This window comes from Terrapene carolina, unplaced genomic scaffold (assembly GCF_002925995.2).
Source record: "Terrapene carolina triunguis isolate 2854851 unplaced genomic scaffold, T_m_triunguis-2.0 Scaffold84, whole genome shotgun sequence".
Lineage (NCBI taxonomy): Eukaryota > Metazoa > Chordata > Testudines > Emydidae > Terrapene > Terrapene triunguis.
Window position 1 is genome coordinate 36,331,223 of NW_020664435.1, and position 24,131 is coordinate 36,355,353.

Genomic DNA, 24,131 nt, shown 5'->3' on the forward strand with positions numbered 1-24,131 from the left:
TCATGTTTAGACGTGTTTGCGGTTGTGGTAACTGTAGGGGGTGGGGGCCAAAGGCCAAGGCTAGAAAATTTAGGGCCATCTTCTGGCCTGAGATTCCCATTTTTACACCAGGTCAGACAGCCTATCTCCCTCATCACATGGAAAACTTTCAGAAATGTATTTTAACGAACTGGTCAGCTTAACAGCTTTTCTCCTCTTTATTTTGTGTGTGACTGCGTAGTTATGAATTGAGAATTTTCTAATGTTGGCAAGACCCATAAACAAGGGTAGATGACTTAAATTTCCCCTTACAGATCTGCACATTGGCCTCACTTGCCAGTCCATTCCAGAGATTCTTAATGAATATTGGATTGTGACAAAGTGTGTGGGAGTTATATGATGTGAACCAGAAGCCGCTAGATACTATGCTGAGACCATTTTTCACTGTGACTGAAGCAGGCAATTGGACTCAGAGAGAACTTTGAACTTGGAGAAGTAGGGAGCTGTTTGCCTGCCCTTCTGGTCACAGAGACCAAAACAATTGTAGTCAAAATTGAAAGACTATTACTCTGTATGTCCTTTTCTGAAGTTACATTTATTGAACAAGTTGTCTGAGAAATCAGAGTTACTGCTACATACATCATTTAGTTTCTGTATTTTGCTTATAAATAATCTGTTTTAATTTTAAAATAGATTTGAGAAGCTTAGGTTAATATCTCAATGAAAATTATGAGAATTATAACGGTATGTAAAGTCTAAGATGTCGATCCTGCAGCCACTTAGACACATGGTAAATTTTAATCATGTGAGTAATCCCATGGACTTCAATGGGACTACTCAAATGCATAAAATTAAGCATATGCTTAAGTGCTTTGCTGGATCAAGGTCTTAAATAAAATGGATACTTTTTGAAAGTACTCAGTCCTGTGAGTTCAATAGATCTACCAACATAAGTAAAGTTACTCATGTAAATATTTACAAGATGGGGACTGTTTCTGAAAAAGATTAGCTTTAGCCAAATGTACTTGAAATGATGGTTGAGGTTTTTGTAGCTGATTAATTAATTACAGTTATGTGTCTAAATCCCCTAATCAGATTTGAAAGTATTTTTTTTCATTTGAGATTATTTTCCTAGCACCTCAGATGCTGTATATTTTGTGTTCATCTTTTCTGTGTAACAATTTTTTTATGACAGTAAGTTACAAAACATATTTTTGTACATATTTTTAGAAAATTACTTGCTTAGAGAACATTTATTTCTAATCTTATACCATATTTTTTTAAAATCATATTATATTTCAAATACTAACATCCAGCACATTTTCACAGTTGTGTGTAAAGAAGCAGACATTCTTTTAAATATAAAAGGAGCTCAAATTTGTTTGAAATAATTCTAAATGCACAACTATATTTACAGTAATTTACGTTTATTATAGTGATCACAGTCATATCTCAAACAGTCACTTTATGCCCTAATGTCTCTGCAACATAGCTAAGTACTGAGGGACTGTACTTCCTTGGAATAATGGTTCTAGCTGGTCCAAGTTAACTGGAAGCCTGATGGTAAAGTTGCATATTCAGCATGGAATTTTATGAAGACTTGATGTGATGTAGCAGTAAATGAAGCAATGTTTGTATCCTAAAGAGAAAAAGAATATTAAAAAACCAATTCACATCTTTAAACATTACCCTATGATAATATAATTAGGTATAAGCAGAGCCAGTCTGATATGCAGGCTCCCCATTTACCCATTAAAAAAGCCACATGTGGTTTAAAAACTGTGGTCCCAATTTTCAGTTCATTCATTGCTGCACTTGCTACTGGAGTATAGCAGGTGGATTTTGCCCACAGGCTGTTACCAGCATCATTTGGAACACAAACGAAGCAGATGAGTTCTGAGAAAAAAAAGTCTTGATGCAGCCCAGTAGATGTCACTATAATGTCTCCATTTCAAAAGACTAGAGGACTTCCTAATAGAATGCAACAGACGCCCAGTTTATTCAGCTTTATTTATTGTCCATATTGTCACGGAGTCCCCGGGTGATGCTCTGGAACTGCTCCCCACAAAGCCAGTCAGGACCTTGGGGAGCCTCCTCTCCCTTGGAGCAGACTGTCTTCAGGGCAAGAAGCTCACACGGCTTCACCTTCCTGGGTGTGACCTTGGAGCATTCAGCATATGCCCCTCCGTGCGCTTCCCACAGCGAGTCCGCCCAGGCGGGGTCCTGGGGAAGCCAGAGGGTCCTGCACGCACCCCCACTTTGCAGTCAGGCGTGACTCTCAGCCAGCCAGTAAAACAGAGGTTTATTAGATGACAGGAACACGGTCTAAAACAGAGCTTGTAGGTCCAGAGAACAGGACCCCTCAGCTGGGTCCATTCTGGGGCCCAGCAAGCCAGACAACCGCGTCTGCCCTCACTCCCTGTCCCCAGCCAGCTCCAAACTGAAAACCCCTCCAGCCCCTCCTTTCTGGCCTTTGTCTCTTTCCTGGGCCAGGAGGTCACCTGATTTCTTTGTTCACCTTTAGCTATTCCCTTGTAGGGGGGAAGGGCCACAGCCATTTGTTGCTAGGAGACAGAGTGCCGGCCATTTATGCACACTGGCCTTTATCCCACCACCTAGAGACTTAAGAAATGTATAGGGGAAACTGAGGCACCCACACAGTATTCAGAGGAAACATTAAGAACAGTCCCACTTCGTCACACATATATAATTGCTTTCAGAGTTAGGTAAGCAATTTTAAATATCAAATGAGTAATATTACTTTTAAAGAACGACTACAACAAAATAAAGAATACATACCACCCCACAGTATGGTCCAGTCGGTGGATAGCTAGCATCTGGCCCATTGTAAAGTATCAGGTAGCTCCTAGTACAGTCACCTGGGTCATCAATGCTGATGAAAACAAAGTTAACTGTAACAATTCGTCCCTTGGGAGCAATAATGATCCATTCACAATCAGTATTGTTCTGGTAAGTTGCAGGATAGTCAGGGCTGGCAAATGAACCAGTGTTTCCATATAAGGTTCCGCCACATCCTGGAAACAGAGAGTATTCATTAATTCTAAATGTTTATTTCTACAAAATACTGTACAAAGCAGTTGCTTTATACCAATATTTGTATAGGTTCTTTTCCATGGTGTTAGCACTCAGGGATGGTGGGAGATAGCATGATCTGGAAGAATGGAGAGAGACAAGATGTGTGACGTAATATCTTTTATTGGAGCAACTTCTATTGGTGATGGAGACAAGCTTTCAAGCTTACTCAGAGCTCTTCTTCTGGTTTGGGAAATGTACTCAGACTGTCACAGCTAAACAAGGTGGAACAGATTGTTTAGCATAAGTAGTTAACATATTTCAAGGGACCATTCAAGGTGAAATGGCCTGTTAACACCTCTCCAATCATAGGGAAGAAAGTGTGGGGAAGCAGCTGTGGTAGGGTTGTTAGTGGGTTATAGATTGTTATAATAAGCCATAAATGGAGTGTCTCTATTCAGTCCATGATTTTCAGTGTCTATCCGAGTTATAAATTTAAGCTCCCAGGCTTGTCTTTTGAAAGAGTTATGCAGGTTTCCTTTGAGGATGAGGACTGATAGGTCAGATATAGAGTGATCACTTTGTGAAAAGTGTTTACCCGCAGATGATGTGGTGTTTTTATCTTTTATCATTTTCCTGTGTGAGTTCATTCGAGAGCATAGTGATTGTCTGGTTTCACCCCCATTGTAACCCATACAGCAGTGGTGGGCAACCTGCGGCCCGCGGCCAGCTCACACCGCTTCCCGCAGCTCCCATTGGCCAGGAATGGTAAATCGCAGCCACTGGGAGCTGCAGGCAGCCGTACCTGTGGACAGTCAATGTAAACAAACTGTCTTACGGCCCACCAGTGGATTATCCTGACGGGCCGCATGCGGCCCATGGGCCACAGATTGCCCAGCACTGCCATACAGGGTATCATCAAACAACTACAACCCATACTTGATGGGGACCCTATCCCGAAAGAAATCTTTCCTGAACCCCCTCCTCTGGCCTTCAAACAACCCACCAACCTCTCCAAGATCATCATCAGAAGCAAGCTCCCCACAAACCAGGACACACCAAAGCAGCACCAGATCCTGCCAGAATAACAGATGCAAAACCAGCAGACATATCTCCACTGCTACAATGCTCAGCACCCTCCCACACCTTTCAAGATCCCTGGGTCCTACACATGCCTATCACAACAAGTGGTGTTAGGGTGACCAGATGTCCTGATTTTATAGGGACAGTCCCGATTTTTGGGTCTTTTTCTTATATAGGCTCCTATTACCCCCACCCCCTGTCCCGATTTTTCACATTTGTTGTCTGGTCACCCTAAGGTCTGGTCTATACTACCCGCCTGAATCGGCGGGTAGAAATCGACCTCTCGGGGATCGATTTATCGCGTCCCGTCGGGACGCGACAATCGATCCCCGAATCGGCGCTCTAACTCCACCAGGGGAGGTAGTAGTAAGCGCCGCCGACAAAAAGCCGCAGAAGTCGATTTTGCCGCCGTCCTCACAACGGGGTAAGTCGGCTGTGATACGTCGAATTCAGCTACGCTATTCACGTAGCTGAATTTGCGTATCTTAAATCGACTCCCCCCTGTAGTGTAGATGTAGCCTAAGTGGTGTTTCTCATCCAGTGCACTAAATGCCCCAATAGCAACTATGTGGGTGAAAGCAGACAATCACTACACACTGGAATGAACTCACACAGGAAAATGATAAAAGGGGGGAGTGGAAGGGGCGGACCAGCTACTTCTCACGCCAGCCGCTCTGGGTCGCTGCTCTTTGCAGCGCAGCGACCCGCTCTCTGCTCCCTGCCCAGGCCTGTCTGCCGGGGACAGGGGCCAAGCGAGCTAGAAACGTGCTGAGGGAAGGGGGGCTCTGACTCACTCGACCCCTGTCCCTGGCAGCTGGTCCTGGGCAGGGAGCAAAAGGGGTGGGGCGGGCCGCTGCCTCCCCAGCCAGGCGCTCTCTCAGGTAGCCACCACGCTGCACAGAGGCAGTGACTGGGAGCAGTCAGCTTTAGCCGCATGAGAAGTGGCTCCCTCCCGCTGCCAGGGAGAGTAGCCAAACGTGCAAAGACAGATCCCCTACCCCCACCCCCGCAGGTAACTCTGGTGGAGCAGGGAGAGTGCAGCGGCCCCGGGTTGGGCACAGAGCAGGGAGGTCACTGAGCAGAGGAGACACGTGGGGCGGTCATGTGTCCTCCCCTTTAGATTGTGCCGCCCCCAGTATCGGGAGGGACAAGTCATCTATGGGCCATAATGTGGTCAGTGGGGAGTTTCACTTAAAACTGATGGCATTAAATGACCTATTTATTTGGCTGATTTGACACAGAATAACCTAAAATGAAAAAGATGGTATTCAATTTTCCCAACTCCCTAAAATATTTGACGTAATCTAAGGCTAGTCTGGATAATGTTTAGTTTAACCTCTTGTTCGCTGAATTAAAAATGCTGTGCCTTTCAGCCTTCAGACCTATTATTCTGTACAAGTGCTAGATGTGATTACCAAGTTATCACTGCCTTACCAATTGGTGATGAAGTCCAAGTGATCTCAAATCCATCGCGAGCAACTAAAATATCACTCTTGAAACGCAGGTATACAACATGATTTTTAGGGAAGATTGGATTGGGCACAGTGTTTCCGCAATACCTGCCAAGTAGTGGGGAACCCGCATCACTACCATTTCTGACCTTTAAAGGAATACAAACCCATTGTTAACATTTCATTCATTTTCATGGTGTACAAGGAAACAAACCACAAACAGGGAGCAAAGGATTGGTGATTCTTATGTATGGCACAACTGAAGTTTCATTGTGAATATTCACTACATGTATTTTTCTATCTTACTGCAAGTTGCTGCTCAGAAGGGAGAGAAGGCAGTTAACCAGTCTCTCTAGGCTTTCTAAATGATTGCACAGAACAAATACGGCCAAAAATTTTAAGCTAAACTTTATGGTATAGTACATATTCCTTTTAATGAGAGTTGGTTGCGTAAGGCCTAAGCTTTATATTTAAAATATACCCCTATATGTTTTGCTCCTGTTGAGAAATCTTAATATCCCAGATATCTGAAGACTGCCTCTTCATCCTGCTAGACTGAAGGCAGAGATGGGGTCATACTACAGAGTTCAAAGCCATCTCTAGAAGAGGGTGAAGTAAGGAGTGTAACAGAGGAGAAATGAAGACTAGATCCTTCCACAAAATAAACTTCTGATTTCTGGCATCTGAACAATTTACATTAGAAACTTAAGGATATATATGGTAAAACCTTCACCACCCCCAAAAAGAATAAGAAAATGGCTTTATGTGGCTGGTAGGAATCTTTCCCCTCTATCCAGAAAACACCTTTTCAGCTACCCTACATCTTCCACTACAGATCGTGTATCTACTATTTTGGTACATTTTTGAAGAGATTTTAGCACCTATGTGCTGACTGATCAGCCTGTGAGTCCGTAGATCTGATTTTCCACAGATGTTAACATCAAATGTAAATTACACCATCTTGAAGCTTGCTCAGTGCCTAGCAGACAGCGACACCTGGGTGAGGAGCAGCTAGCTGATGATGAAATTATCTAGATGTCTATTTTAGAATTTTATACTGCCATCCATCATTGTAGTATCTGAGCACCTTCAGTGTAAAATTGATAGCAATAGTGAAGTCTCTAATGTCCATTTAGGTAGGGCTTGAGCCAAACCTACTGAAGTAAAAGGAAAGACTCCTGATTTCCATGGGCTATGTATCAGGTGCATAATAGATAATTTCTCAGTACCTCTAAGAAATCCAAAGAACATCGGCTGCTGTCCTCCAAATTGAAAGCATGGAAAAAAAGAGAAATAGTGTGATTCGGAGGAGCTTGTAGAATGATGGTACAATCCAAGTTATTGGGATGGAGACCAGGCCAGCCAGGGCTCTTCAGATAACCAAATGACTGATTATATTCTCGGCTGCAACCTGTGTGGGACGGGGGGGGGAGGTGGGGAGGAGGAAAAACAAAACATTTGTAAGCCTTACAAATTTCTGCGTCATTGCTTGTTTACTCTCCATAGTGAACAAAGAATCTGTAAGCATATGCCTTAAAAACTTCAAGGCTTACCTGCAGTCTGATAGGTAAACCTGACTCTGTTATTAATCATGTATTCCTCTGATTTGAAAGTCACAATGGCAGTCCGACCATAAGAATAAAACTCAGGGACTACAAAAGTTTCAGTGCCACAAAATCTATTGACCTGTCCATGGTTACCCTGGAATTAAATAAATATAAGTAACTTACAAATTGCAGTTAAATGGTAATTCCGTTTATCTACCTACCGTTAGGTGATCTTACTGCAATCTGATATGTTGCCATATTAAAATCTGATTAAAAATCTTGTCTTTCAGATCCACTCTTATGCAAAGTAAACTCAGCATCATCAACTCTCTGGATGAACAGTTTATACTCTCACCACACTTTTTTTTTTTGTATATTTTACATTAAAAAAAAGGAAAAAACCTCAACTAAACAGGTGTTTAAATCCAAGTTCACATTATACAGTGTTTTGCTTCTGTCTTGCCAGGGCAGCATTTTATAAAGGCATTATGTATCAGAGGGGTAGCCGTGTTAGTCTGTATCCACAAAAACAACGAGGAGTCTGGTGGCACCTTAAAGACTAATAGAGTTATTTGGGCCTAAGCTTTCGTGGGTAAAAAACCCACTTCTTCAGATGCATGGAGTGAAAATTACAGATACAGGCATAAATATATTTTGGCACATGAAGAGAAGGGAGTAACTTTACAAGTGGAGAACCAATGTTGAAGGCCAATTCAGTCAGGGTGGATGTGATCCACTCCCAATAATTGATGAGGAGGTGTCAATACCAAGAGAGGGAAAATTGCTTTTGTAGTGAGCCAGCCACTCCCAGTCCCTATTCAAGCCGAAATTAATGGTGTTAAGTTTGCAAATGAATTGTAGCTCTGCAGTTTCTCTTTGAAGTATGTTTTTGAAGTTTTTTTGTTGAAGTATGGCTACTTTTAAATCTGTTATTGAGTGTCCAGGGAGATTGAAGTGTTCTCCTACTGGCTTTTGTATGTTATCATTCCTAATGTCTGATTTGTGTCCGTTTATTCTTTTACGTAGCGACTGTCCAGTTTGGCCAATGTACATAGCAGAGGGGCATTGCTGGCACATGATGGCATATATCACATTAGTAGATGTGCAGGTGAATGAGCCTCTGATGATATGCCTGGTGTGGCTGAGTCCTATGATGGTGTCACTAGAGTAGATATGGGGACGGAGAAGGCAACGGGGTTTGTTATGGGGATTGGTTCCTGGGTTAGTGTTTCTGTGGTGTGGTGTGTAGTTGCTGGTGAGTATTTGCTTCAGGTTTGGGGGCTGTCTGTAAGCAAGGATTGGCCTGCCTCCCAAGGCCTGTGAAAGTGGGGGATTGTTTTCCAGGATAGGTTCTAGACCGTTGATGATGCACTGAAGAGGGGCTGTACGTGATGGCCAGTGGTGTTCTGTTATTTTCCTTGTTGGGCCTGTCCTGTAGAAGGTGACTACTCAATAACAGATTTAAAAGTAGCCATACTTCAACAAAAAAACTTCAAAAACAGACTTCAAAGAGAAACTGCAGAACTACAATTCATTTGCAGACTTAACACCATCAATTTGGGCTTGAATGCGGACTGGGAATGGCTGGCTCACTACAAAAGCAATTTTCCCTCTCTTGGTATTGATACCTCCTCATCAATTATTGGGAGTGGACCACATCCACCCTGACTAAATTGGCCTTCAACACTGGCTCTCCACTTGTAAGGTTACTCCCTTCTCTTCATGTGCCAGTATATATTTATGCCTGTATCTGTAATTTTCACTCCATGCATCTGAAGAAGTGGGTTTTTTACCCACGAAAGCTTAGGCACAAATAAATCTGTTAGTCTTTAAGGTGCCACCAGACTCCTCGTTGTTTTTATAAAGGCATTATCTTTCTCATCAGTAGCGAGTTGCAATAGTCCATGTTCTATATGTTCTCAGGTATCAAAATTGCATTTTTGTTACATGTATAAACATTCAAGAAAAACATCCTTTTTTACTATTAAATGTAATGTATCATTTTGCTACAGTATTTTCACAGTGTAAAAATTTGAATTTTAACTGCATTTTGATTATTGATGGTAATAGATAAACCAATGGAGCTTGGGATGAGGGTTAAAAGCTTATTGTTATATTCCTGACATTATTTTTATGTGTACTTTTTATACAGATCACACTCTAACATTTCCATAAAAGTAATGTAATATCTAAATATGTTAAAAATTGACCTTCAGCCACCACTAGAGGGCAACCAAAAATTAACAGTTGTTTTCATGCCCAAATTGAAACAACAAAAGAAGGTTTAGTCAAATTTAATACAATGGAAACAAACTGTTTCTTTCTGTGCCTTTTCCATAAACACCACTATTTCCAAGAATATTTGTTTTTATCATGATTCTTGAATAATATGATATAAAGTCTGTTTATGAAAGCCTGCTGTTGAGCATGGTTTGGTGTAATTATGAGAAGTAACATAGTACTGTACACAGTGAGTGAAATGTTCCATGTGCACAGGATTTGCATAAGGCCACTTATGAGACTTAAGTGATAGTGCATAATGACTTGTATGGGCCCCCTGTATAGGAATGAATTTAATCCAGTATCATTAACACAATGACTCGCAGTACCCCCAAACAGTGATCCTTCTATTGTCTCTGCTGCAAACAAGGTGAGAGCTAGATGGTTGCTACTAACTTTGTTTGACTTTGTTTGAATTGTGCATGTCTTACCATTGTTGGGTCCTGGAACTCTAGATAATTCTGAGAGCAGTCCTGGTTGGCGTGGAGGTGGAATGCCTCTACCACCAGTTTGACTTGCTGCTGTGGCGGGGCATCAATGATCCATGTGCAGACAGTAAATGGTGGATAGGCATTTGGAAAATTAGGTGACATTGTGGTCTGTGGGGTAGAAGTTGCATTATATGTTCCACCACACAATCCTATTGGAAGCAATAACAACTTAATTAATTGTATCTCGATACCACAAGGCGTGTGAAAAAGCTGTCCACCTCAGCAAAACTGCTTAATTGTTTATTGGAATTCGTTATGATTTCACATTGATCTTTTGATGATTCTTTAGATGCAAAGTATAAATAGAAAACACTCTGATCACGGTGTCAAGCTACATCTATCAATCTCTGTGCCTGCATATGTTCTACATGCAGAGAAATGTTTGTTTTCCATATTCTCATGATACATATTAACCCTCAATGGTGAATTGTTCTCATTTTGCTCTTGAGCAGTGGTTCTCAAACTATTGTACTGGTGACCCCTTTCACATAGCAAGCCTCTGAGTGTGACCTCCCTTATAAATTAAAAATACTTGTTTATATATTTAACACCATTATAAATGCTGGAGGCAAAGCGGGGTTTGGAATGAAGGCTGACAGCTCGTGACCCCTCCATGTAAAACCTCGTGACCCCCTGAGGGGTCCCAACCCCCAGTTTGAGAACAGCTCTTGAGGCTGACAACCATCCTGCAATCAAAAGAGACTGGACTGCAGCTGGAGTCCAGTGATGCTGCTTTTAATTTGGTCATAAGACATTTCACAGAGTTACGCAAAGTGCACCTACCCACTACCTACACATTTCTCTTTGGGGTAAATAAATAAATAAACTAAATAAATAAATAAAATACTTACGATCCACAACAGCGTAGGTAGCATTGAAACCAGCCCTTTGCACATAACTATCTGTGACAAACTTCACCATCAAGAAGTTATTGGTAGAAAGAAATGGAGCTGGCACGATGGACCCACAAAATGTGCCAGCTAAATTGGCATTTTCATTATCTCCATCATACAGCTAAAAGGGGAGAAAACGCTGGATACCTCACTAATATTTTTGGCACTTGTGCTATTAAATATAAACATATTCATAAATAGATTAACAAAAGTCTAGTTCTCTGAACCCTTATTTGACTTTACAGTTTTAAGACCCTTTCCTCCCATTACAAGAAAGGAAGATGCTCTTGGGCTTTCACTAAAAATTGCTGATTATCATAGTTCACATCTTCAAATAAGCTAATTATCTTAGAAAGTGTGATCTAATGATTTTAGATCCCTAATTCAAGAAAGCAGCCAAAAATTCAAACTTTTTGGTTGGGGTGGGGGAGTTCATTTTTTGATGAAAACTCAAAAACACAAAAGTGTCCATTTAATTGAAAAGCAATTTTCCATCAAAAATATTTTGGTGGAAAATTCTTGACCAGATCTACAGTATACCCAACGTGATGCTGGGCACCAGCATTTCAGAACGTCCTGCTATGTGTCCTGCCTACTATGTACTCGTATACAACAGAATGGAGTCAAGACATGAGGATCCATTATCTGGATTTACCTTTTCATAAGTTTTAAAATAAGAAGTGCTTTCAAACAGTTTGGTAGGATAAAGTAATTCTTCAAGTGTTCTTTTAAAGTATTTGACTTTGTCTGCAGTGTAAGTTCTATTTTGTTTGTGGCATTTTATATATTAAGTAGGCTACACATTTACTTACAATTCAGTTAAATCCTGAAAGTGAAACCTATCCTCATTGAAGTCAATGGCAAAATTCCCCTTGACTTCCCAGAGGCCCGGATTTCACCTTCAGTCCTTCAATAATTTATCATACTGAAGAACTTTCATTTTCAAAAACAAGCAATTTAATTTCTTTGTGAAGAAGATCTCCCTCTACTGATTAAATTTTAATTCTTTGATCCAACATATTGAACAAAGTAGTTTATATATGTCATGATTAGATTAGAATACGATTGTCTTACATTGACATAATCATATCTGCATGTTTGAGAAGATCGTGCTTCAAGAACAAATGAGGTGAAGGTGAGGTTGATCAGCTTGTTTACAGATGCAGCTATGATCCACACACATTCCAAGTTTTTGTCATATGTGCCATCCATGTCAGAGTCTGGAGAGCCAAAGCTGTAACTTGAATTTGTCAAATAACCACCACAGCCATGCTGAGGCCCTGTTAAACAAGCAGAAATAATTAAATAAGGCCTGATAGTTACTTACAGTTGAAACCTTATTTTAATTTCACATCCCATATTTTTCTGTCATTCACAATAATATTTAATTGCCTACCAAACAAAGCTATTATGTGGACTATTTGAATGATTAAAGTGCTTGCTTTGAACACAAAGAGCGCTATCTAAATGTGAATCATGATCAGGTATGGCAGACTGATTTAAGAAGGGCAAGCGATTGACACATACAGTACATCTGGTTTATTCCATACATATTTCTCTGATATGCTTTAGTAATAAAGGAGTATCTATAAAAATTCCTATGAATGAACAAAATCTAGGGAAGGTATAGAATAATGATGTCATGGGTCAAATTGTCAAGCGCTCCTAAGTCATTTAGGTACTTCTGTACATGTTACCCAATATGAATATAGTAAATAAAGACATTTGAAACCATCTGCTTAGCCTGAGGGGATATTATCTGACTGCTTGATAAGACAGTCTGACCTTCCCAGTCTCCAAAGAAGCTGCTAGAAAATAAGAACAGGAATGGAAACCATGGTTTTCAAAAGAGACTAGTTATTCTTGGTGCCTCAGGTTTTGAGTTCTTAGTTAGAGACACCTTAAAGGAACTTGATTTTCAGAGGGTGGGTGCTCAGCCCTTCCTGATGATCAGGCCCCATTAAGGTGCCTCTCAGTGAGCATCCGTTACTAATCACTTTTGAAAACACTGTCCTTTAAAAAGCTTTTTGAAAAGGAAGCAGGGAGTTAGAGGACAGAAAAACAATAGAAGCATAGTGGCTAAAAGACACTTCAATATAATTCTTATTAGCTGCTCAGTTTCTTACGTAAAGTGTGGGAAAAGCTGTAGTTCTTTCAAATGGACTTTTTATCCATCCTCTAGAAAGAATTCTTGGACAGTAGGGGGCAGTTTGACATTGAAAATCTAGCTAATGACACCCTTCCCCCATGTAGGTGGAGTTAGTACACTCTGGCCCAGATTTTCAGATCTGGGTGCCTAACGTGAACTATGCGATCTATACGCAGGCACAGGATAAGACACGGCCTGATTTTCAGAAGTGCTGAATTTCAGGAGGACTTGCAGCTGCAAGCACCTTTGAAAATCAGGCCACTTTTAATTAGATATTTATAATCTTTGTCCTTAACTTTAGTTACCCAGATTTGAAAATTTGTCCCTATAATTTATTAAAACATGCTAATCAAGTGGCTTTTAGACAGAGATGATTATCCAGTAGATTGGACACACCTTTATTAACCTCTAATCCATTCCCAACCCAAGTAAAAAGTACAGAATATTTGCAGGGACATTTGCTTGCATCTGTTCTATATTCTAGTTTCCTGGTGCTGGACCGGTTCACAAGGCACTAGTTAAAATTGACCAGCTTGTTAAAATCATGCATCTTTCTCTGATCTCGTTGGGGATTCTTGTTTGATTATCTAACTCACACATTGGAATATAGTAGGAATTGCTAATGCTTTTGCTAGAGTCTCATAAAGAATGCCTGAAAATTTTGCAAGATGATCAATAATAGTCTATCATCTCCCACAATGAATGCTTTTACAACAGTAAGATAAGCAAAATAATTTACTTTTTGTGGCTAAGCAACAAATGTACTTAGATCCAGAATCTCATTTGCATGTGTAAAATATGACTTTCTTTCTGACAGCAGATGTCTTAACCTTGACACACTGATACATTTCCAAGCGTATAAATCTAGGCACCGCCTGAGCTAGTGTTACAAAAGGATAGTTCTGGAGTAAAATCAGCCTCCAGTCATCAATATTGCATCAGTATCCGTGTGCTAGAGGCAAGAGTTCTGCAAGACTGCAATAATTAAACCAGTGTGACTAAGGATAAAAGTCATCCTGCTGTTCCAACTGAAGCTGGGAAAACTCCACGCAAACAGACGTTGATTTAAAAAAAAAAATCCTATCCCACTGAGGCACTGGAGTCTTCTTTATCACTAGTAATGAATAGGGAACACTTATAATGGGAACAGAATGAAAAAGACAAGGATTAGTTGGATCTAATCCAGCTTTGTGTAGTAAAGAATCACACATTTGGACGAGTCCTAAAGTAACTGCATTTCTAATGCAGAACTTTAGAACAAAGAGAGGGGAAATGGGACCAATTAATTATGAGTCAAAAAAGATACTTAGGGAGACTAAATCATCAGACGGGAGAGTGCTTGTGGATGGGGTGCTGCTTTGCTACTTCCTTCTCACTGTTAGTACTTTTTCAGGATAAATATACTCTTTTGAAATAAAGTTTATTAGGGCTTGATCCTGCAAGAGGCTAAGTACTTTGGCCCTGATCTACCAAAGCACTTAAGGACATACTCAATTTTAAGCAAGTAGGTAGTCCCACGGAAGCCAATGGGATTGAGTCCTGAGTCATCAGATAGACTGACTCACACAGCACTCACAGTTGTCAGATTTGCTAGCACGCTAGTCCTCAGTAATAGTTAGAGCCATCTTTTCCCACAGTTATTAGCTTCCATTTGTTTGTGCTACACTGGGAACCAGGAACTTTGGGCCTTATGGTGGTGCACTTCATTGAGCATGGTGCTGGTAGCAAAAAGAAGTCCCATGATAGCAAAATATGAATAATGGAAAAGCAACTAGCCATGGGTATATACAGTATGAAATGCACTGACACAAAGAGGAAAACAGACCCTACACTCTTATTACAGTAAATTAATGCTGGCTAGAATAGCTGATGTGGCACTTGTGAGGGGATAAATTAAGAAAGATGTATTTTGCAGTTAATAAAACAGCTTTTTCATCACTAGTATTTATAATGCTTAGTCTGCTCAAACAGGTTTGAGATAAATGGAGAAATTTACAGAATATTATAACAACTTACATGGATACCTGAAGTGGAAACAAGGCAAGATGTCAAGTAGCCTGCATCAAGCAAAACGCAGAGCACTACTTGTTGAAAAGCTATTTACCTATGGTAGGTTTTTCTTCAGTTCAATGGAGCAGTGACAAGTTTTATATCTGCTGAGGATCTGCCCTGGGTGTCTGAATTCTCTCTCTTTTGGGCCTCCCTCCTCATCATTACAAAGTTGCTCTTGATGACCAATCACATATGTCCATGAGGGATTTTTCAGCTGCCCATGCTTTTTGAGCAGCCAGTAATTTGTTCTTTAACTGTCCGCTTCTCCTTTTCTCATCTGCCCAGCATGGAGCCATTTGTGCATGCTGAACATTTTTGGGTTTGTTTTGCTTTGGGAGAAGAAATGGTATAGATCTTAAATAGCTGGCATTTCTGAGAGGTGTATGTACTATTGAGCTAAAGGACAACTACGTGTGCTTCAAACACATTTAAAGGATGTATTCTAACTGTGCAACGGACTGCTAAACTTATTCAGCTGTCTCACCAATGCATGCTTGTGAATAGTTATTTCTTCACACATATTGCAGTAACAAGGGTATATTTATAAACAGAGTAGAAAGAGTTAATACACTGTGAATAGATATTTTAAGCATGTTACAGACATGATTTGTTTGTGTTATAAGCACATCAGGAGGTGTTATAAATCAGTGGTTCTCAATCTTTCCAGGCTACTGTACTCCTTTCAGGAGGCTGACTTGCCTTTTGTATCCCTAGTTTCACCTCACTTCAAAACTACTTGCTTAAAAAATCAGACATAAAAATACAAAAGTGTCACTGCACACTATTACTGAAAAATTGCTTACTTTCTCATTTTTACCAGAGAATTATAAAATAAATCAATTGGAATATAAATATTGTACTTACATTTCAGTGTATAGTATATAGAGCAGTATAATCAAGTCATTGTCTGTATGAAATTTTAGTTTGTACTGACTTCGCTAGTGCTTTTTATGTAGCCTGTTGTAAAACTAGACAAAAATCTAGATGAGTTGATGTACCCCCTAGAAGACCGCTGAGTACCCCTAGGGACACACATACCCCTGTTATAAGCAAGATATTGACCTGCTGGACATTGCAACAATCTATAACAATTGACTGACTAATTAGTAAAACTTATATTAATGATGTTAGCTCTTTATAAATGATTTATAAGTCTACCCTTAAGATAAAGTATAACTGATATTGCAATGAACCATACTGAACATGGCATGGTGTATTTCTGTATCTATATGAAGGTGTATTTCAAAACTGTAATTGGGATAATATCTAGACCAGCAGTAACATTGAACAAATAAACACAAAAGCAATGCCTCATTTGCAAAATCAGTTAGTATTAAAAGGACATTAACAGGACTGTAACAACCAGGGGAGTCCAGATGATCTGTTTTTGGTTTTTCTATTGCACTTATCACTGTAATAGCTAATTGCTCTGATCCTGCAATTGGATCTGTACAGACAGGTCCATGTGCGGAGTGTCAGTGAAGTAGATGGGACTGTATCTTGACCCCAGGTACATGCACAAGGAATCAGTGGTAGGATTGTGGCCTCAGTGATGATCAGGTGCACTAGTGGTAGCAGTAGTGGACTTCAGAATGAATCCAGGTCTATGAAGCTTTTTTTTTTTTAATTTAATAACAATGTCAGCCATGGTGGGAAATTTAGCAAATAGGTGGGTATTGGGATTACTCCACATTACTTGGATTCGTGTGTGTGTGTGTGTGTGTGTGTGTGTGTGTAAAACTACCTTTTTCATTTTGGAAAATATATTTGGTACTGAGAGGGGACTTAATGAGGACAATATATTAGAGACCAAGCTCATCCTTACACAAGATAGAAGACTGGATCTTGCTATCTTTGAAATCAGTGGGAGTTTTGCCATTGAATTTGATAGGAACAACATCAGACCCAAAGCCACCACTGGGTTTCTAAATGCTTCTAAGTAGAGCTATGTGAAGTGTTCACACAATTAAACCCCAAATACACAAAATTTGCATGAGGTCGGGTTTTGTTACATATGCCTTGGAAGTTCTGTGACCCATTTGAGCCTGCCTGAACAAAAGTATAATATTGTATTGAAATGTTTGGCATGGTCTCAACACAGAACCTGGTGAAACTCAGTGGTTTCATCAGAGCTTCAGGTTGGGATTTGGGGTTTGTTCAAATCCAACACACAAAGTGATATTTGGTGCAAATGCTTGTGGATCAATCCCCATCCCTCAAGAAAATGTTTTGTAAGAACCTCTGTGAAGCAAAACTGCTGTGTACGTTATGGTTCAGCTTCTCAGCTCAGATCTCTACTCTCTTTCTGAGTCTCTCCCTACAGAATCACACTGTATGTCCACCTTGATATCTTGTGATAAAAGTCTAACTGAACCAAATGGATTGTGAAATCTGTGCCAAGCACTGCAGTTTTATTGGAGATATGAGAAAATATTTCCCCTTTAAAATTTTTCACTATAAATCTGAGATTTATCTTTGCTAATCTGTGCCTGACAGGATTTAACTGTCACTGCAGATCAGCAGTGCCAGTGGCAAGATGTTACTAAAATAATTTTATATAAGTCAGTGCAATAAATTATGTTATTAGCGTCAGAAAAAAGAAATGATTTATACAGAGTATAAATGACACTTAATTGCACAGTCCGGTAGCTATATTTTGTCTTAAAGTGCACATATGGGGCCCAATCTTCAGAGGTGCTGAGTAATCAAAACTCCAAGTGATGTCAACAGGAGCTGGAGGTGCTCAGCACCTCTGAAAATCAGAGCCATGGTACTTACAAATTGAAGCCAGTGGGAACCTGAGAAACATACACACATCTCAAAGGTAGGATTCCCAATTTAGGTTGGACGTATTCCTGGAGACTCCGGGGCAATCCTGAAGGATTGGCAACCCAATTCAAAGGGCAGAATTTGGGTTTAAAACTGTATGTACCAAGGTTTTGTGTTGACAATAAAAAATAGGGGAGTAAAAAGGCTGGCACAAATTCTACTGGGCCAATTTTCACTATATTGTGAAAATAAATTTGCATTCAATTAAGGGAAATACCTCCATAACCATAAGCCTTTTAGCAAATACCTTGCTGGTATATTTTATTTCAAATAAGAAAAGGTAATTTAATACATACTTAACAGAGTAAACATATGGGAAACAAATGAAAAAAGACAGCAAGGGGTAATACTGAGTTATGTTATGAAAGTGGGGCCACAGATTATTTTGAAAGGAAGGAAAGGTTATATAGATTATCAGGTTGTTTACTAAATTACTAGGATGCATAGAGCAGGGAATTGCATTTAGATCAAAGGAGAAGATTTCGTGTTCTGTGTTTCTTCTAAAGTCTTACTCCCCATTACTTCGTTTTTAAATTATTATCCATTCCTAAAAATATTTATTAGGATTAAAAAGAGCTGTGTGGTCTTCAAGGAAAAAAGTTGGGCAGGGTGGAAGCAGCAGTGAATATAGTGGACTCCTGACAGAGCTTGCTGGCAGAGAGTAAAGTTGTCTGTGGGAACTTGGGCGGCTAAAGGTGGTGAGGAGGAAAATGCATTCTGTTGTACATCATGCTGGTCCTTTACAAGGAGGCCATCTGTAATTCTACCAGCTGCTACTGATGATTCCATAAACAATGGGAAGACAGAGGCCTAGCCACGTCCCCAAGCCAAGTAAGACTATAACCTCTTGGGGATATAGAGAATGAACAGGAATTTTTGCTGCCCCTTCTCTTCCTCCCTTCCCCATCCAAAACAGCACTAAGTTGCAGGGGAAGGAGAAGCTCCCTACATTGTCACATGCATTTCCCAGCATATCCACACAACCCTGGGCAGCACTGTGCCTTAAGAATGTTAATGCTGCTGCAAAACCCCACTCTGAAGAGAATGGCACACCTTCAGAAAGCTGCTAAAATTCTCCTTTTGATCACTTAGAACATTGTATTTACTGTCAGAACTAAGACAGTCAGGGTGTGTAGAGGAGGACAGAGAACAAGACAGATAAGCTGCTGGGCAGAAATCATTATAAGCTATTAAATAGGGTTGCTTGTACACCCCATTGCATAGGGGTCAATTATTTAAAAAGGAAAATACAGTAGGGCATGAGTTCTCGTGACCCCAAGAGGGATCACAAATAGGTGCCAGGGGGATCATATTCACCCCACTCTCCCCATATTGCTAAATGTGAGGGTTGTGTCCCTGCTAGATGGAAAGGAGGTGCCAGGGGAGAGCAGCATCCTGAAATGGAAAGGGGAGCCCCAGTATGGAAAAGATCAAGAACTGCTGCAATGGTGTCTTAAATAAACAACTTCCTTTCTCAACAGAGCAAGGAACGGTTTTCAGGGGTTCATTCCTTGCTACGCAAAAGCTACAGTTATCACTTAGAAAAGGAAATTAAACACAAATAGTCCCCACTGTCCCAGTATGCTACATAGTAAATGTGGAAAGTCCCCTTTACAGCAGGGTTCACCTGAACAGGTTAAGTCTTCCCCTTTTGCAGGGGGTGGATACATAAGGGACCATTGGTCCAATCACAGCTCCAGTGCACACAGTCCTCACTTCTCAATGTGGGAGAAACCCAAACTCTTCCTCCCAGAAGCATCTCATCTGAACCAAACCCCTTAGCCTCTGATTGGTTTATCTCCCCCAGCCACTGAAGAGACAAGCACTCATTCTGTGACATAGGGAAATGTCGCTATCCTCGTTTTAAGGGCCAGAAACTAAGACAGGAAGGTAAAAGAACTTAACTAAGGCAACAGAAGGAGCCAAGCTGTCCATTCCTTCCTACAGTTCTGGCACGTTGACAATCCCTACAGGCTGGGCTCTTCCACTCAGCTCAACTCATGCTTTTCACATGACAGCATGTCCAGCCCATCACAGTACAGATGAGCGTGAACCACAACATCAAGATCTGAATCCAAATTATGAACCATCCCCAGTGTTAAGAGACTTTTGATTCTGGGTTTTAATTTGGTCCATCATAGTGAAAGGACCGATCTGTGAAATTCAGATCTACATCAAAGATAAGTGTCTGAAGCGATCCCCCCCATCACCAATACCAGCTATGTTTGCATCTAGGGGGTTTGGTTTGGGACCATCTCTAGTTAGATGAGTAACATAACCACCAAGGCAATCATAATGGTGGAATGCACAACAAATTAGTCATGAGCACACAGGGTTGTAATGAATGCTTTGTATTCTCCTTATCCAAATGTGTTAGATCACAAAAATATTTTTGACAAAGATTGTAGTTTGTGATGTGGTTGCTTGACAATGTAGCATCAAACATACAGTAGCTTATTCCTAAAGAAATACATTTTAAAGAATAGATTAAGCATTGTTGTCCTGCCAAATTAATACTAATGAATGATTTTTGGTGATTTGTTTTTCACGGTAGATTGTGCCTGGTGGAAAGAATTCAACCCTTGCAGAGGGTGCAGCATCCATGATGTGAATTAATTGCTTTAACTAAAACAGTGCCGTTTTTCTCAATTTTCAGGCTTTAGCTCCAATGATGCCTAGTTTTCGTATGTCCTGCAATGTTTTTGTGAGTTACACACTTACTTATTGATCCTCCCTTCATTGCCCTCCCCCTTCAGTGAGCAAATTGACCACCTTTCTATAAAATTCACAAAGGATGAACTACAGATAACCCTAGTTTTTGGCACCATCCCTAAGAGAAGCCTAATCAGCAATGAAATTTAAAGAGCTTATGAAGAAAGGAAATAAGCTAAGTTTGGTTTTCTGCAACTGAGTTTATGGTTTCTACTCACCTCCTTCCAAGACATAATCAGGGTCACCAACAACATTAAACAGAGCACAATAATTACATTATCCAGTTGTGCATCTCTAATATAGCCACAGAATAATGTACTCCTTGTAGAGTAATAGAGATTTATGTTTGCAGTTGCTCTACAGATACCACTCAGTAATTTGCAGTCATAAATTGCCCTCTGATTGCAATTGCAGTTGTAGAGATACTGTTTTTGTATTCCTACAAACCCATATTTTTTTTTCAGACATGAAGGGGTTACTTTAAAGACTAATTTAAAATAAAAAGCTCTCTGGTGTTTGTGGCTTTACTGTCTCAATTTTTAAGCATAATTCTTTATGCTCAGATTACAAAGATGTGTTGCAAAGTTTCCTGGAGCTATGCATCAGCCCAGCCAAGCTGTAATGGTTTACAGGATTGTGACTCTTTAAAATCTTTATATATATGATTTTCTATTTCTTGGCCCCTTTCCACCAGCACGAGATCTCCAGAATCCTGTGTAAATACCCTATGACTCACTCCTTGTAGCTTGCTTCCCACAGGAAGGGGGGAAAACAAGAAAGAAATATAAAACCAAGAGCCACTCTCAACATACACATTACATATTATGACAAAATCACACCTGACAGATATAAAAGAGTTGTGGAAGGCAGCTATAAAAGCCCCAGAATGTTGAAGGCCTTTTTTTCCTATAAACTAAAAAGGTTACCTCAGATTAATTAGAGACACCTGAGTCCAATTAAGGACCGCCAATGACCTTTAAAAACCCCTTTTCATGTGAGAGAAGAGAAGGAGGGATAAGAAGCCAGTTACAGCAGAGAGAAAAGGCTTCTCCTGGATGGGAGGCTGTTTCTCCTCCTTATAGGAAAAACCACCAAGTTAACAGCTGTTTAGTAAAGGACTGGCCACCAGAAGCCCCTGGAAAAATCATGGAGCAGGTCCTCAAGGAATCAATTCTGAAGCACTTAGAGGAGAGGAAAGTGATCAGGAACAGTCAGCATGGATTCACCAAGGGCAAGTCATACCTGACTAACCTAATTGCCTTCTATGAGGAGATAACTGACTCTGTGGATGAGGGGAAAGCAATGGATGTGTTATTCCTTGACTTTAGCAAAGCTTTTGATACGGTCTCCCACAGTATTCTTGCCAGCAAGTTAAAGAAGTATGGGCTGGCTGAATGGTGTCTATACCAGACGATAAGGTGGATAGAAAGCTGGCTAGATCGTTGGGCTCAACGGGTAGTGATCAATGGCTCCATGTCTAGTTGGCAGCCGGTTTCAAGTGGAGTGCCGCAGGGGTCGGTCCTGGGGCTGGTTTTGTTCAATATCTTCATTAATGATCTGGAGGATGGCGTGGACTGCACTCTCAGCAAGTTTGCAGATGACACTAAACTGGGAGGAGCGGTAGATACTCTGGAGGGTAGGGATAGGATACAGAGGGACCTAGACAAATTAGAGGATTGGGCCAAAAGAAACCTGATGAGGTTCAACAAGGACAAGTGCAGAGTCCTGCACTTAGGACGGAAGAATCCCATGCACTGCTACAGACTAGGGACCGAGTGGCTAGGCAGCAGTTCTGCAGAAAAGGACCTAGGGGTTACAGTGGACGAGAAGCTGGATATCAGTCAACAGTGTGCCCTTGTTGCCAAGAAGGCTAACGGCGTTTTGGGCTGTATAAGTAGGGGCATTGCCAGCAGATCGAGGGACGTGATCATTCCCCTCTATTCGACATTGGTGAGGCCTCATCTGGAGTACTGTGTCCAGTTTTGGGCCCCACACTACAAGAAGGATGTAGAAAAATTGGAAAGAGTCCAGCGGAGGGCAACAAAACTGATGAGGGGGCTGAAGCACATGACTTATGAGGAGAGACTGAGGGAACTGGCATTGTTTAGTCTGCAGAAGAGAAGAATGAGGTGGGATTTGATAGCTGCTTTCAACTACCTGAAAGGGGGTTCCAAAGAGGATGGAGCTAGACTGTTCTCAGTGGTACCAGATGACAGAACAAGGAGTAATGATCTCAAATTGCAGTGGGGGAGGTTTAGGTTGGATATTAGGAAAAACTTTTTCACTAGGAGGGTGGTGAAGCACTGGAATGGGTTACCTAGGGAGGTGGTGGAATCTCCTTCCTTAGAGGTTTTTAAGTTCAGGCTTGACAAAGCCCGGGCTGGGATGATTTAGCTGGGAATTGGTCCTGCTTTGAGCAGGGGGTTGGACTAGATGACCTCCTGAGGTCCCTTCCAACCCTGTTATTCTATGATTCTATGATTCTAAGCCAGCGTAATAAGGCAACACCCTGAAGAAGGGGCAGGGAAAGGTATTCTTTTTTGTGTTGTGCATTTTTATATAGTTGTTTTGCTTCTGAGAACTACTTGGCTCTACCCTGAGGCCCAACTTGTAAACATACTGAAAAATAAACCAGAGTGAAGAATAAAAACCCTACAGAGTAAGACTGATTTACTCCAGGCCCCTACTGCCTGAGGGAGAAACTCTGAGGCCAACGATGCGAAGGAGGTGCCTTGCCACAATATATGCACATATATGCATGTGCACACCCCCATATATATATATATATATTTCTGCATGCACACCCCCCCCCCCCACATACATTACATGAAGATCTATTTCACTCCTATATAGCTCCATTCCTTTAGTTCCTGGAGCTGGGTAGGTCTCCCTCCAGAAATAACCTCAAAGATTCTTTTTTAAATTGATATAAGGCTCATCCTCCCCTGGGGAAACAATCAAGGTTTGTGCAGAACCACTGAAAGTTTGGCCATCTTTCACTGTATCTTTGAGCAGAATCTCATACAGGTAAAGCTAGAGCAGTGGTTTCCAAATTATGGTTTGCGGACTGCTGGGAGTCCGCAGACTACGTCTAAGGGTCCACAAAACTTTATCATTACACAGAACAGTGGTTTTCAACCTATGGTCCACAGACCCCTGGGGGTCTGCAGACTATGACTAAGATTTCTAAAGGGGTCTGCACCTCCATTTGAAAATTTTGGGGGGTGTGCAAATGAAAAAAGGGTTAAAACCACTCATCTACAGTCAATGCCTGAAGAAACTTCTGACCACCTGCTAGTCTGAGGACTGAGACAGTCCTCAAAGGCTGACAGCTTTGGGAGTCCCTGCTGATCTCATCTTTGAAGCACAGACCCACAAGAGTAGAGACCAATCATGCCTGGTACTTAATAGATTTTCACAGAGAGCACTATGCGAAACAACATTAGCAGACGCACATTTGATGGAATACATGAGAGAACAGTCCACAAGGCAGATTTTAAACTTTTCTGTAGCAATTACTAGACTAAAGCTAAGAAGAGTTAATAACAGTAATGGCCATGAGGTTCTCTGGGAATACTATGTTTGGCAAGGATATGGTGCCACTTATACTCCTTATCCCTAAATACTTAGAC

The 24,131-nt window shown here is 40.8% G+C and overlaps 1 protein-coding gene across 1 annotated transcript in view; it reads right to left on the reverse strand.

Moving 5' to 3' along the window:
• Nucleotides 1-1,321: 1,321 nt before the first annotated feature.
• Nucleotides 1,322-24,131, reverse strand: part of CUBN (cubilin) — a 212,563-nt gene continuing 189,753 nt past the window's right edge. Inside the window, exons 60-67 of the mRNA XM_026649328.1 lie at nucleotides 11,832-12,037; nucleotides 10,716-10,878; nucleotides 9,805-10,013; nucleotides 7,100-7,247; nucleotides 6,776-6,957; nucleotides 5,530-5,695; nucleotides 2,779-3,014; nucleotides 1,322-1,618 (exon numbers count right to left, since the gene is read on the reverse strand). Of these exons, the coding sequence (XP_026505113.1) occupies nucleotides 1,511-1,618; nucleotides 2,779-3,014; nucleotides 5,530-5,695; nucleotides 6,776-6,957; nucleotides 7,100-7,247; nucleotides 9,805-10,013; nucleotides 10,716-10,878; nucleotides 11,832-12,037 (1,418 nt within the window). The 3' untranslated portion in view covers nucleotides 1,322-1,510. The remainder of the gene's footprint in view (nucleotides 1,619-2,778; nucleotides 3,015-5,529; nucleotides 5,696-6,775; nucleotides 6,958-7,099; nucleotides 7,248-9,804; nucleotides 10,014-10,715; nucleotides 10,879-11,831; nucleotides 12,038-24,131) is intronic.